Below are 15,670 nucleotides of genomic sequence, written 5' to 3' on the forward strand. Positions count from 1 at the left end.
AAAAAATCCCCTGCTGCAGGGTTAGCATTTAGCTTCACCCCAAGTCTTACCACATGAGTGGTAGAACAGAATTCTTTAAAAAGGAGGAGTGTGGGGACACTTTTATTCCATGTGTATGGAATGAAAGGATGCACATGAAAACCTCTAGTCGTAGTTCATTCCTTCTGACCAAGCTTGCCATAGAAATTATACACGTCACTGCATATTACTTAATAACTGGTGCCTTTATTTTTCTATATACATTTTAAATATGGCACATCAGACAGTAGTTCTAGGATAAACCCAAATAATAAAACACAGATAGACAGTAGATCGAATCATTCAGTGCTGAATGCATTAGGGAACCAAATTTTAGAAGGTTGGTCTAAAAAGAAATATGACCAATAAGCAGGTTGAAGGCATAGAACTATTCTCTGCATTTCAAAGTTGCTTGGTAAAGATATCCCCATTGCTGCTAACATGCCACTTTCTTTTTCATACAACATCAATGAACGTAGGTCTTTCTGGTAGTCCGTTACAGAACAAGGATAAAGTTTGTTGTAGCATATATCAGCAGTCAGGTGGCAATGTCCTTGCAGATCCATTCATCGTCTTAATAACGAAGACAGACGGGATTTTAATTGTATTTTTTAGCAGTAAAGCCACCCATATCCATGATTATTATTGTTTAACAGTCGATGGTGGGCAGCTACTTTGCAAAGCAGTGTGGTAGTGGTAGTACAGGAGATAACAAAAGCTCAGTCATGGTGTTTCTCTGCTTTGGGACCCGTGAGGACTTCTTCCCCCTCTTGGGCGGCAACAGTGCCTGGAGCAGGCCGGCCGAGCGGTTGGGCACATTCTGGCTTGGAATGGGCATTTGTCTTCACAGCTGTTTGAAGACAGTAAGTCAGAGAAGACAATGTGGTAAGTGCACCCTTCTGTTCCATGGAGTATGTACAGGAACGCATGAAAAGACTATGTCCATTATGGTCATGTGAAGGGAGGTACAGAATGGCTCCACATTGCATGGAAGATCTTCATTCATTATCATTTTGTTACATGGCAGATTTACGTGCTACACAAGCCCTATCGTTTAGTACAAATTTCAACCCGGGATGGGAATCAATCAACCTGGCTGTGGACCAAGCATGCCGCATGGAACTCAAATGTAATGGAAGGCTTACCTGCATGTTTCTGCATTAAACTCCTTGTGTTTCTGAAGGCAGCTGTCTTGGTTCTCCGTACACAAGTAACAGCTGCAGTTCTCTTTGTTCTGAAATAAATTGCCAGTGCATTTCCATTTACAGATGCACTCACAATTTTCCTCATCAAAGTTCATATTTGGTGCACACATCGCAAGTTCAGCAAGCGGAGGGAGTCCTGGCACATGTTTTGGAGGGGAGAGAGAGAGATAAAGGGTGTCACTCAAAGGTAATATCCTGCAGGTGTACAGCAAGACTTGAACTTAACCTATAAAATGCACTATTTATGGCACTGTGAGTCCAGAAATCTGAACTCCTATTAACCTGCCATTAAAACTATGGAATCCACAGCTTGAAAAGAATGTAACTACAGTGGTACCTCAGGTTAAGAACTTAATTCGTTCCAGAGGTCCGTTCTTAAGCTGAAACTGTTCTTAACCTGAGGTACCACTTTAGCTAATGGGGCCTCCCGCTGCTGCTGCTGCGCCACTGCCACACAATTTCTGTTCCCATCCTGAAACAAAGTTCTTAACCTGAGGTACTATTTCTGGGTTAGTGGAGTCTGTAACCTGAAGCGTCTGTAACCCGAGGTACCACTGTATAATGAAGTTGATATTCTAGCAGAAATAAACAGAGTCTGTATGGATACGGACTTTAAAAGTCATGACAGCAATATACATACATTTAAAGTGTACCATACACCCCAAGTATTCTAGGAACTGCAGTTCCCCCCTGCAGCACTATGTGTATGATGTATACACAGCCATTTTCTAGGGTGTGTTTTTTCAGTTGGGATCTAAAGAGCTAGCTTAGCCTGGGTTTGCAGGCTTTTTGCCTTCCCCCTTTTGAATAGAAGACCCTAATGACAATTTCACAAACTCCTCCTTAGTTTCTCCCACATGGTTTGCTTTGTGGCATGGGGCGGTGTGGTTGTCTAGGAAAAACAAAGTGCAAAGCACCCTTGAACATCTGGCGCTAGCTGTGCAGCTCTTTTGTTCCAGGTCATTAATTGCAATCACAATTATCTGGAGTTGCTTCTCTTCCTGGGGTGGGGCAGTATTTGTCTCGGCAATGGCTAGAAATCACTTGGTAAGTATTTTCTTCCCACCCGCTTTGAACATCAGGTTCTCAATGCCATATCATAAGGAAATTGCTCTTGAAACTTGCCCAGATTTTACTATCTTTCCAGGTGCACATAGTCTAGGATAATCAATGATGATGATGATGATGATGATGATTCTGCTGTGCATGTGAAGTTGGGTGGGAGAATCTGGGAGGAGGAGAGAGTTACAGAAGCGGGGGTGGGGGGTGGGGGGATCACCGCCGCCCACCTATTTCAGTTTGATAATGTTTGATAATGTTGTTATTCATAATGTTGTTATGTTGTTCTTTTAACTGGTCCAGATTTCAATATTAAAGTGAGTATATAAGTAGTACTAGTATATACCTTCTCTTCTGCCAGGACGATCTTTGTCTACAACACATTCACATTTATCGCTGTCCCACATCCAGCCACTACGACACAGTTTGTTTATTTGGGGGCAACTAGAAGGAAACAAAAGACCAAATAAATATGTTAAGAACACAGTTAAAAAGTAACAGATATATACACACCGCTTCGTTATATGTTTCTTATGGAAGTGTGGTATATAAATATTCAAATAAATACATGCAAAAATGGCATTTGAGAGCCAGCTTGGCGGGGGGGGGGGGGCTAGTCAAATTAATTAAACGTAAAGGGACCTCTGACCATTAGGTCCAGTCACGGATGACTCTGGGGTTGGGGCACTCATCTCACTTTATTGGCCGAGGGAACCGGCGTACAGCTTCCAGGTCATGTGGCCAGCATGACTAAGCCGCTTCTGGAAAACCAGAGCAGCGCACAGAAATGCCGTTTACCTTCCCACCGGAGCGGTACCTATTTATCTACTTGCACTTCATGCTTCTGAACTGCTAGGTTGGCAGGAGCAGGGACCGAGCAACGGGAGCTCACTCTATCACAGGGATTTGAACTGCCAACCTTCTGATCGGCAAGTCCTAGGCTCTGTGGTTTAACCCACAGCGCCACTCGTGTCCCTACACCTAGTCAAATACATTAAACCAGGGTTCCTCAATTTGGTGCCTTCCACATATTTTGGACTACAATTCTCATCATCCCCAGCCGGCACAAACATGCTGGATGAAGCAGACGGTAGTTACAGCCCAGAACATCAGGAAGGTACCAGGTTGGGGAAAGGCTGAGTTAAGTAGACAGACGGCACATGGCCGTGGTGTATTGGGGCTCAGAGTCTGTTGAGAAGCTTCTGCATTTAGAGACATGTCTTAGGAACTTCGACCAGAAGCCTCATTGCCGCCAAAGGAACAGTTCAAGGAATTGCATTTGCTAAGTCATCAAACTGGGGCCTCGATACATTTCAACTGCCTGCTGTTTATTAATTTGCCACAGCTGCCTGTGACAGTTTTGACTCTCTTTTTTAAAAATGTAAATATTAAAGATGCCACAGTAATTAAAAAATGCTGCTAGAAGAGAAGTCTATGCGTTATGTAACATATTTCTACATTGTTTTTCCAAGCAGCCATTAACTTTTCTTTGTAGCATTGAAAAACATACTTTTTAAAAACATCGGATAACCGCTGATCTTAGAACAAAGCATACAATTCATGAACACTCAGAAAAGCTTCATGACTGATTGTGTATCTTTAAAAAAAAAAAAGGGATAGAGAGAAGACTGACTGCCCATCTTACCTATCCTCTTCTGGATATTGAACAGATCTTCGTATGATGGTGTACGATGGACGCTGAGCATTTGTTAAGCACTTGCAACCAGTGTGGTTTGCAATTTTGACTTGAATCGGATCTGGCACATTTGTTAAAGGAACTGAAATCTCAAAGAGCTGGAAAGATGAAATACAGCATTTTTCACTACTCCTATTAAAACTCATCGTTAAATAGCCTCCCCTCATTGTTAAATAGCCTCCACATTTCCTGCTCAATGAAGCAAAATATGGACTGAGCTTCATGTTAGGAATCCTCAATTCGCCCCTAAGGACATGCGATGGGCATGAGTCTTACATGTACCTGAAATCTTTGATAGTCTGCAGCTCCTTGTAATGTGTTCACGCCATGTCCTCCTCTTCACATTGTGGAGTCTATAGTTCTACAGACTTGAGTGAATGTGGGACAGCCACACTTACTCTGCCAGGGTGAATAGATTCATAGCTATGGACAACTTTCATGGCCTTGTTCTTCCCCAGCATGGCGTCCTCTGCGTGTTTTGGGTTACAACTCCTATCAGCTGGGGTTGATGGGAGTTCAACGCCAGAGGACACCCCGTTGGGTGGCTGGTCTTCCTACACACACTTACTTAGGAAAGAGCTATCTATGAGTCTATTCCATTAAGAGGGGCTTGCTTCAAAGCCAACCTGCATAGGATTTGACGGTTAAGGAGAAACAAACTGCAGAAGAGTAGAAAAAAGTCCAAATACCATTTTAGATATGTAAGATGTGCTGGTGTTCACGCAGCTTAGGCTCTCTTCATTGCAGCAGCCTCCGCATCTGTAGACATTCACACAAGGAGGCTTGAAGAATTTATTGGTGGCTGTGCCCAGCTCTTTGGCAACTTCCACACAGGTCTCCCTCGGCACACACTGAGTCCTTTGCCACTCCTCATCTATGACTGGAGAACAAAGGAGCCATTCTAAAAGCAGCAATTGCCATCACACAACTGGACTCACCAGCTCACTGGCTTGCTCTCTTGAGTCCTTCGTAGCACTGCACTTTGACAACATTATGACATCTGCTGTTTATTAATATAAATGAGCCAAGCTAGTTGTGCAATGAAATGCGGCAGAGTGGAGTGCTCCCTCTGCCATGGTATTTCATTCCCACCCACCCCTGCAACATTTCATGGCCATGCTCAGTCCTCACTGGGCTGTCTGATAGACATGGTTCTCCCATGAGTTTTCCCTGTAAAAACCTGGCACTGCTGCAAACCAGTTTGTGCTTCCTTTCTGTGTTTGGATGGTCCCCTGTTGGCCTGCAGGGATGCACACTCGCCTCTGAAATGGCAGTTTGGAAAGAGAGGGATCATGATCAATTCTGAATTGCTTCAATAACAGTGAGAGCTTTACCAACTGACCACCATAGCTGATGTAGTTATAATTTTCCCCTTATCCTTTCTGTGTTTTACAATGTGTTCTGTAAAACCCAGATATGATAGATTTTGTCATCAGCCCCCTTTAGAGGTGCAAGACTGACGTGGTAACTAACCTCATGATCTGCCAGATCCACACAATGCTGCCCAACACTGATGATCCAATGCCATCATTGGATCCAGCTTGGGGTGACATGAAGCTTATGAATACCAGTTGCAGGGACTCACCGCTGAGGAGAACATGGTGACCTTCAGGCCCTGCTTGTGGGTTTCTCCAAGACATCTGGTTGGGTCACTGTGAGTTCAGGATGCTAGACTGCACTGGGCCCTTGGCCTGATCCAGTCAATCTCTTCTGATGTAACTGGCCAGAAAAGGGGTGGGAATAATGTCTGGCCTTCTCCTGACCTTTTAACACATATCTGATGAGCTCAAAGGGGGCAGGTGAATCTTTTCATAACATGGTGGCAGACATTATGACCTGCTCTTTGGTCACCTGATCAAACGGCTGTTAAAAGGGACAGCTATAAGGGCCAGTTCAGGAATTAGCAACCCTTGGTCTAACTACAAAAATGCAGATGCCACAGCACACCCGTAGGGTATGACCAGAGCCCATGGCATCCTTTCCAATGTTTTAGTCTCTGTTTCTTCCTCTCTTTGTAAGAACAGATGTCCAGGAAGCTCCTGCCCAGAAAAGTCCAAGCTGATAAAGTGTTTTACATCAGGGCACACCTAATAAAAACAGGCATTTGAATGTTTCTGCATTTCAAGCTGCTGTTGGCACATTCCTTTTAAATATTGCTGTCTGTTTACATTTTTCCTTGCAGTGGAAAAATGCTTTGTTTAGAGCAGCATTGCTTGAACTGTGTTGCGAGCGGAAACAAAGAAAAATACCTAGTTTTGTGCAGAAAATCTAAAGAAGTCTGTGGCAGGCTTAAGAGGACATTCCTCCTCTTTTTGGTCTCCTTTGGTACGTAAGGCCACTGCCCATATTGCATTCAGTACACGTGAGACGGGATGCCTGATACAGATCTTGCAACAATGGGTTTGACACCTGTCTGCACTTCAAACTCAGAACTTCGATCAAGCACCCTTTCAGCACATTGCATTTTTTTTTTTCAGGGTGTGAATTTGCAAGTTTGTAGACACCTTTCCAGGTGAGCACATTAAATCATGGAATAAATGCTCCATGGCTTATGCTTTCCTTCCAGGGATCCATGCAGCTTCTCCCAGGGTAGAACCCCAAGCAAAAAAAAGTCCATTGCTTTATTGCCGACAAAATGTCATTTCCTCCCAGCCAAACAAGCACCACAAACATGGTTGTGGGATGCTTTCGGTATAGTGGCTATGCTATATCAATACATATTGGACAGTGTCTGGGAAATCTCTAGACACATGGTGACTCCTATCAGTACCATTTTTGACTTCTTAAAATATTATTTTACTTTATTTTCAAATGGATTTTTTTTTTTAAAAAAAAGACAGCTTCCTGCTTGTATCACTCAGAGCACTGACATAACCTTATGAACAAGGAACAGACCCATCAGCAAGTGTGTGTGTGTGTGTGTGTGTGTGTGTGTGTGTGTACTTCAGGCACAAAAACAAAATGCATATAACAACCTGCCTTTCACATAAAAACAGGGGTGGCCCGAGACCTTTTGGCACCTGAGGAGAAACATCTCTCAAAAGTATGGATAATTTGGATGGTTAAAATTTGGATAAGTATTGATATGCAGTTATAAATATTATTATTAGGACCCGTGGAAGGGAAGGGGGAAGTCAGGAGATTCAGAGCAATCTCGATATATGGATCTTGAATTATTTTTTGTGTGTGTTTATATTTGTTAAAAATCAAATAAAAAAAACCTTACACACAAAAAAGAGAAACGTCTCACAGCCGCCACCCCACCACACCCACACACCCCGGATGCGAGCGCAAACTCTGTAAGTCTTCTTCATCGGACCAGGGTATGGGTGGTGGAAATCCTTTCTTGATTTCCACTTCCTGCCCAGCAGTGGAGTTAGGATTGACTCTTCCCATCAGGAAAAGCCGACCAAAGCCCCACCACACTGCCCGGTGAGGGGGACGAATCTCCCACCGACTTGTCAGCAATGCCTGTCCTCTCGCCAACTTGGTAGGAGGTGTTCTGCAGAGCTTTGCTGCCAGTCCTTCACAGCTGCTAGAGACCAGGGAGAAGACCAGTGGCAAAGCTGCGGGGTGGAAGAGGGGTGATGCCGCTGGCAGGATGCCACCTGAGGCAGCTGCCTCACCCAGCCTCATGGGTGGGTCAGCTCTGCATACGAACAAGACAGCAGCCCGACATATGTCACTGTGGATCCAGAAATATTCAGTTCATAAACTGTGAGCCTACCTTTCAGTATCTCAATATCATAGAAAGCAGCGGCAAATCTCGTGGAGCGATGCGAGGCTGATCTGGAATCCAGAGCGGCCATGCCCTTCAGCTTTAGCCGGCACTTCCAAAGCTTCCAGTCTTCAGAGTGGGTGATGCGAAGAAGCTCTTCCAGGCTAGCAGCTTTCCTGATCTGCTGCTCTGACCACTCCAGGGCAGAAAGTGACGTTCTCTGTAAGAAAGGGGGCAGAAACAGAAGATCAGTCCTGTGCCTACATATATAGACCTTAGGTAGGAAAGAGCACACATTTCTGTTGAATATGCAAATGTAATATAGACTGTAAAAATATAGACTTAAAAATATATATCAGGCTGGGTTAAATAATTACTCTTGGATTAAAGGAGGTGTTATTTTCTAAGCTTTGTAACTAAAGAATTAGTTACAAAGGATCCCAGATATGGGATCACCAGCCCATGGTTTTTCTATTATTTATTTATTAACTAAATTTATATACCACCCTTCATCCTAGCATCACAGGGCAGTTTACAATATAAAAATACAAAAATACATAGCATACTAACAACAAAAGCAATAAAAGCCATTGGTTGTTTAATTAGCCAAGGGTCTGGTAGAAGAGGAATGTTTTTGCCTGGTGACCAAATATATGTAATGAAGGCACCAGGTAAGCTTCCCCGGGGAGAGCATTCCACAAATGGGGGGCCACCAAAGAAAAGGCCTGTTCTCATGTTACCGCCCTCCAGACCTCTCCTGGAAGAGGCACACAAAGAAGGGCCTCCGATGATGGTTGCAGGGTCTGTTCATAAGGGGAGAGGTGCTCCTTGAGATACTGCTGGATAAATGATCCAAAATGTCAGGAGTCTGTCCCTTGTTCAAATCTGATCAAGAATTCCTCATCATAGAAAAGAAATATGAAGAATTCCCCTAGCATACCAAGAAGTGCCTTGGGATAAACAAACATATATCCAGTCAGTAGAATCATGAAGAACTGACTTACAGTAGCCACGAAAAACATTCAACAATGTCCATAACATTTTACAGTTAACTTGATGTGTAAAGCATACTGTTGCATGCACAAGACGGAAGTGCTCACAGCATTAACACAGATTGTGTCTTCCTATTAGGTTCCCAGGGAGACTGCCAAGCTTTTGGCCCAGCATATAACAAGAGAGCAGTGAGAGAAGAACTGGGAGGTAAATTTAGGAACTTATGACTGTCCATTTCAGAAGACCCTATTGTCTCCTGAAGTTGCATCTGTGGTCTTCACACTCTGCAGCATCGACTCACGGGGAATTATGAATTATTTGAGGACATTAATCAAACATGGTTTGCTTTCAAGCAACCCAGGAACCAAGCTGTATAAGCTCCTTAACCTGGCATACACACACAGGGTACAATGCCATGCCACTGGTATGTGGAAGATGTTTATGACCAAGCAGTACCAAAAATGTCAATCCAGGAGATACAAGACCCTGGTTGGTGGCTCCAGCCATTCCCCCCCCCCAATGGAATATATACAATAGCTGAAAGCTACTCATATTTCCTTAGCTACTGTGTCTTGGGATTTTTGTTTTCAATTTACTGTAAGAGCCTTGCCACATTGTTAAAAACCAAGTCAAATACACAACTGTATTTCTTGTGAACTTTGAAGCACTGGAAAGGGAGGGCATATCTTTCTACTCATTTTCATGAATAAAAAAGGCCTGGGCTGGGTAAAGCTCTCCAAGTTCCCTTTACCTTCCCCACTCCCCCTCAAAGTGATAAGTCCATCAAGGACATGCAGGGGGATGTTTAAAAACATGTGCTTTTTATCTGCTCTTACCGTTTTAAAAACATGGTGCATGGTAACAGCTTAAAAGAGAGGGCTCTCTTTCAAGACTTACCAAAGAAGAATGTCACTCCTCAGGGGAATTGACGGGATCAATTTTCCGGAATATTGTGACCACATTTATTTTATGTAGAAACCATTGCTCATCATGACTTTTAGTCACAAGGAATTGAGAGGAGCAGAGGGTTCAGAAAGCCAATAAATACGTTCATTGACAACATGTGTACTTTACAAAATTTCTTAACTCCTAAGGAAATAAATATTCACAGCACATGCCATGAAATGTAATTTGTGGCGGTAGCCCTGGAACATTGGGCTGTGTTTCCAATTGCTGTATTAAATGAAAAATAACTTTGATCTCTCATCTCTCAAATTTTGCTAATTAAGCAGGCGTGTAAATAGAGAATATCCCCATAGCTGTGTTGAGGTGGCCTGGCTATTTACTGGGTTAGGGCAGGGTTTGATAGCTGGCCACCTAGGTATAGGAGGAGAAATTAAATTCAGTGCACATTTAAAGGTGAATCTATCAAGTTTTCACTTTCTGAAACAATAAAAGAACTAAAACATAGACATCCTTTAAAATTCGTACTTACCTGAATTTTGTGATGCAGCACTCCATAGAACTGTAGAGTTAGAACGGACCACAAGGGTCATTTAGTCCAACCCCCTGCAATGCAGGAATCTTTTGCCCAAGGCAAGACTCGAACTCATTACCCTGAGATTAAGAGTCTCATGCTCTATCAACTGAGTTATTCTGAGTTCCCACCAAACTATGTTTACAACAAAGCATACTTAAGGGGAAGGTGGGCATAAAATGAATATATTAGTGGGGGGGGGGGAAGACAAAAATGATAATGTGGGGACACTGTTTGCAAAAATGAATACATTAGTCAAAACTGCATACAAAAAAAATGGGCCACTTGACTATCCAAGCCTGAAAGTCCGATTTGGATCCCTAAAAAGTACAGTGCTTCCTTCTTCCCTAGGGCAGAAGAAACATATTGAAGAAACCGTCTCTTACAGCACCTGCTCTTCAGATTTGGCTTTGCCAAACTTCCCCTCGTAGCTCTTTCTGGAACAGCTGTCTGGGAGAAAAAGGGCTCTCAATAAACAGCCTGAATCTTCTTTGCTCAGTGAACACATCCATAGGGTCAAGTACCTTTTTAAGGCAGATGGAGTCCTGGAGATTTACCGCAAACGTCCTGGCTTTGGTCAAAGGAAAGCCTGGACATTGGCTCTGAACTCCTGCTTGGAACCAGGGAAGAAGCGGGGAGTGAAGAGCGTCATTCGAAATGGCGGGTGGGATGAAGATCTACATTGGGATTCTCTGCCGCTTTGGATTCTTGCACCTGAGGCGATCGCCTCCCCTTGCCTCATGGGTGGGCCGGCCCTGGGTGTCACTGCCTTTCATTAGGTTCACAAATGCTAAGAGGGGAGAATTGTGAAGCTACTTTGCCCAAACAAGAGCCTCCCCCCCCCCCACAGAGTGTTTCTTCTGCCTTGCTGCTTCCTGGAGATGATTAAATTCCACTTTCTCCCACCCGGTGCCTGCTGGCTACTCTCCCTACCCAACAAGAGAGGCATTGTTCTGTCTCTCCAAGCTCTTACCTCTTCCAAAACTTCCTCTGTGGTCTCTCCATCTATTGGTCCAAGCATGTGGGAGGAGCTCTGCTTGAACTGGGCCAAACCAGAGCAGCTGCCTTTACAGTCAGGGGCACTGCCAAAGCCATGGTTCCTCTTCTTTCCCAGAAGGCACAGTGTCTGGCCTTTTATGAAGTGATTGAGTTGGGTGCCAAGCCCAGCATTTGTGGGCTACAGGAACAGCAACACTACATAAGAGAGAGCCAACTATATAGGCACTTCCGCTGGACTTGACTGCTTCAGGTATGCAGCACTGAGCTGTATTTAAACTCCAACACCTCTCTGGTCCTAACGCCACGCACAGAGGCAAATCCTCTCTCTGTCTAATGAAACACAGGCTTCAACTTGCTGTCATACTGGGACCAAGCCCATGTTAGTTAGGCAGGCTACAGTCATTGTGTAAAGTTCAGGAAATCTCTCTCTCTCTCTCTCTCTCTCTCTCTCTCTCTCTCTCACACACACACACACACACACACACACTGCTGTTGTAATATGATATGGTGAGGGAAACCAACACTTTTTGCCACACACTGCTGGGAAATTTTAAAACATAGGCAGACCAGATGAGTCTTGGGGTGTGATCCAGCAGGGATCTTCTTATGTTCCTAAAGGGAATTCTGCACATAGGTGTTTCAAGGCACTTGCCCTACAGAAAGGACATAATTTAAGCTTGGGCTCAGTGGCGTAGCGTGGGGGGTGCAGGGGGGGCCGGCTGCACCGGGCGCAACATCTGGGGGGGGGCGCTCGTACTCAAGTGCTAAAATCCACGGGTTAGGGGGCGCAAATTACTTGCCTTGCCCCGGGTGCTGACAACCAACGCTACGCCACTGCTTGGGCTCTTCTCTGTAGTATAAAGATCCCTGCCAAGAGGATTGTAAAGCCAGTCCAGTCCATCAATCTACTTCGCACCAAGCTGCCCATAGTTCTATATGAAAGAAGAGCTGCTTGATGTCGCTGAGATTTAGAATAACCTGCCACTCAAAATGTTTCATAGCACTTTTGAGCCACAGGCTGCAATTCTGTACTCACTGACCTGGAAATAAGCCCCCTGCAATTCAATGGGGCTTTCTTCTGAGTAGGCAGGTATAGAATTGCATCAGCTGAAATATATTCCAAACTATAGAAAAATCAGCAAATAATAGGTAATTGGTGTAAAAAAGAACGATTTCAAAACCTCCGGAGATTTAACAGAAAGCACAAAATAGCCTATTCTCCTTCCTATGTAGAAATCATTGGCAGCCCAATCCTTATGCAAGGACGGTCAACAGTGGAGCCCACTCCCAAGCAATTATGCATAACATAGGTTTGCAGCCTTAATTTTATTAACAATAAATGTATTTTGGTAAGTTAAAAGAAAATCATTTCATGGAGGATACCAGAAAGGCTGACTTCTACTCTAGCAGGAAGTAATGATAACCCTCCTTCTCTCTTTTTAGTTTGACCTACACAGTATATCCATGTTGCTTCTGCAATATAATTGGCATTATATCATTGTACTGCAGAAATACCCTGGGGCCTGGCTGATTCACATTTTTGCCAAATGCCAGCAGTTACATTCCGCCCCGCCCCCCCGCCCCCCGTTAATGTGAACATAACAGGATTCTTGCTTGAATCTTCAATTCAGTTTTCTGATTTACTGAAGAAGCTAACAGTAGAATGTAACAAGTTAAGGAAATGAGGAACACTGATACCTTTTCAAAACTTTCAAAGTCTCGTAAATATGTTATTTACACAATGAGGTTGTAAGGGAGGCTAGAATATTATCTTTTGAAAGCTTACATCATGAACCAACCTTAGAAGGCATTTTCCATATCAGATCTGGCAAAGAATTACTTCTCAAACCATGTAGGAATTCAGCCTTAATTATTCAGACTGGATTGGTACATTATACAGCAGTAAGGAGTTTCTCTAATCAAACATATATACATTTGACAATGTCCTGGAATGACAAAAACTTCTGGGAACTAGATATTAAAGGGTAGTAGCAAATACGTTATTTGGGAACAGTATTTAAAACCTAATTATTTTCAAAGTGGATCCGTGCAAAAAGAGAGTGACTGATAGGTCAAAAAGACAACCTTTCTAATCTTGCCAAAGAAAGAGAAAGCTTACAGGTAATGCACAAATTGTTTGGAGAGATGCAGCAAAAGCACTGGCTGCAGATGAAACAATTTAAGAGAAGGCTATGTTATTGCAAAAAGTTCTGTCATACTGGAATTCTCAAAAAGGTTCCATTTGGCCATCTGCCACTGCTGAAAATGAATTATCGTTTAACACAATATATTTTTAAGTGGCCCGAAAAGAAAAGTATCAATCAGCTGTGAATGTAGATTCATTACATTCCTGTTTTCTATATACTCCCTAAGGCAGAAGTCAGCCAAAAGTTAAATACTATTTATTTCAATGGGTTAGTTAAACATGCACTTTAGTATTCCCCTTGGAAATCTGGCAGGTCAGAAAAATGCTTAAATTGGCTGGACCGTGCTGTTAAATCTTCTCCGATGGTGTTACACGTGTAAAAGTTGTTTATTTATGCAATACTTAAGAGTCACCCCAGAAAGAACTTAAAAAGGTGCCACTGTGGTCCGAAGATCGTTTCAGACAGGAAAACCCATGTGGTCTCGAGATGCAGACAATTCCAAAATAAAGCCCACTTACCTTTACAGATCCATGTTCAGAACCTTGCAGCAGATGTAGAAAAGACACTATAAATATGTTTACAGTTGTCCACGGCTTGTACATCCTTGTGGTTAACGTCCACACTTTGCTACACAGTTGAAGTCACACAGCTGGAGAAGAACGTTTCGAAATTCATTTCTCTACGAACTGCTGTTGTTTTTAAAAATGCATACCCAGAATCTTACTCTCCACGTAAACTTAAAGAGTATACACGAGACGTAAACAGCACAGTTAAAAAAGAAGGGTAAAATTCACTTAAACAATGTCATCTCTTTCTTGTAGGTACTTTTCAGATATAAAAATACAAAAGTTAAAAAATGTTTCCAGAAGCAGGCAAATACAGGTCCCAGTCTATTAAAAAAAATAATCAATCCATTTCCCACCTGGACACAAAGAGAAACTCAAAATTAATTCGTGGTCCAGGAAAGGTTAAAATCTGCTGAGGGGGTTTGGTGCTCCATGTTACAAGCTTCCTTTTAAGACGGCAGTAGGACGGCCAATGCTTTGAGCTAGAGAGAGCTGTAATCCAACTCTCTCTATTGAAACTTTTTTTCACAGCCTTCATGGAAGCCTGCAGAAGCCTGCGTCTTAAATCTGATACAGACACTGGCAGAAAACAAGAGTCACATGTTGGCTCCTATCCCATTCTGTCCCTACCAATGGTGTAGCATTTACTAAACTAACCGATGCAATGTGTGCCACCATTATTTTAAAAGGTATTACCTGAAACATGAAACTTCAGCACATGGTCTTACCAAGTATACATACAGCTACACACAGACACACATACACCTTTCCTTTACGTTTTCTGTGTTGTAAGGATTTTGAGAAAACAATTTCATTTATTAAAGCAGTGCTTTTACAAAGAAAGGGCATGAGACTGTATGTTTTAGATGAAAACATTTTTTATTACAGATAAACAGAATGTTTATATATCATGTATATCTCAGAGTAATAAAAATGGAGCTGTACCCGTCTATGACACTCTAATAGCTAACTTTGGCTCCAGGCATACTAGAAATATTATTTAGGCTCAATCTGGCAAACCCACATGATCAGTACTAATGAAGCAAATGGAATCAGTAAATGCAGTAAAGATCAAGGTGTACAGCTGGAAAATTGTTTTTAAAAAAGCCAGTCAGCCTGGGTTCTGCTACGCCAAATCATTTGTTTCCAATCTTTGATTTCCAAGTGGTGGCTCTCTCAAATCCATTTCTTGCATTTCTGAAGTCATTAAAGGCTTGTTGAATTTCTTCCTGTGTATTCATCACAAATGGACCTAAGATATAGATTGCAAAATTCAGGATCGTGTTTAATTATTCTGGGCTTTAGGCTTTCTGTAGATGAATTCAAATTGCAACTCATTCCTTCTCCTGTCTCCTCCTCCTTTTTGGTCCCCAGATTCATTCCCAAGGGCTCAGCTGCGTTGAAGGCTGGCATAGAGGTTGCACCAAATCAAAGGATTGCTGAGCGAGCAATCCTGAGTGAGCAAAGGATTGCTGAGTGAGCAATTGAGCAAGGATTGCTCAATAGCATTTGACGACAAGTTCTTTTTTTCCCTTCTTCACATTAAAGGGAAATCTTGGGGATTCCACACATGCTGGTTGTGGAAGGGGAATATCTGACCCTATAAATAAGGGGCAGCTAATCAATACTTTGGGTGCCCCATCTGGCCCCCAACCAAGCAATTTTTTTTTCTGCCCCTTGACCCCACTGGTTTTAGCCACTGCAACAAAAAGAGGGCGAAATGAGGTAGATATGTGGGTTGAGCACAACGCCCTGAAGGGATGCAAACTGTCCCCTCCCTGGTCATCAGATT

The 15,670-nt window shown here is 43.0% G+C and overlaps 2 protein-coding genes across 4 annotated transcripts in view; both read right to left on the reverse strand.

Moving 5' to 3' along the window:
* Nucleotides 1-205: 205 nt before the first annotated feature.
* VEGFD (vascular endothelial growth factor D) lies at nt 206-14,532 on the reverse strand. Its single transcript, XM_083502057.1, has 7 exons — nt 13,831-14,532; nt 7,706-7,916; nt 4,668-4,858; nt 3,928-4,076; nt 2,629-2,726; nt 1,164-1,359; nt 206-868 (listed from the first exon to the last, which is right to left on the reverse strand). Exons 1-7 carry the CDS (start codon nt 13,912-13,914, stop codon nt 742-744), a joined length of 1,056 nt encoding a protein of 351 aa, XP_083358183.1. The 5' UTR covers nt 13,915-14,532; the 3' UTR covers nt 206-741.
* A 206-nt stretch (nt 14,533-14,738) lies between these two features.
* The window catches only part of PIR (pirin), a 28,395-nt gene continuing 27,463 nt past the window's right edge, over nt 14,739-15,670 (reverse strand). For all 3 annotated transcript variants that reach the window (XM_083502108.1, XM_083502109.1, XM_083502110.1), the window contains exon 10: nt 14,739-15,130. In XM_083502108.1, the coding sequence (XP_083358234.1) occupies nt 15,015-15,130 (116 nt within the window). In that variant the 3' untranslated portion in view covers nt 14,739-15,014. The remainder of the gene's footprint in view (nt 15,131-15,670) is intronic.

Source organism: Podarcis liolepis (genome assembly GCF_965112155.1).
Source record: "Podarcis liolepis genome assembly, chromosome: 4".
Taxonomy (NCBI): Eukaryota; Metazoa; Chordata; class Lepidosauria; order Squamata; family Lacertidae; genus Podarcis; species Podarcis liolepis.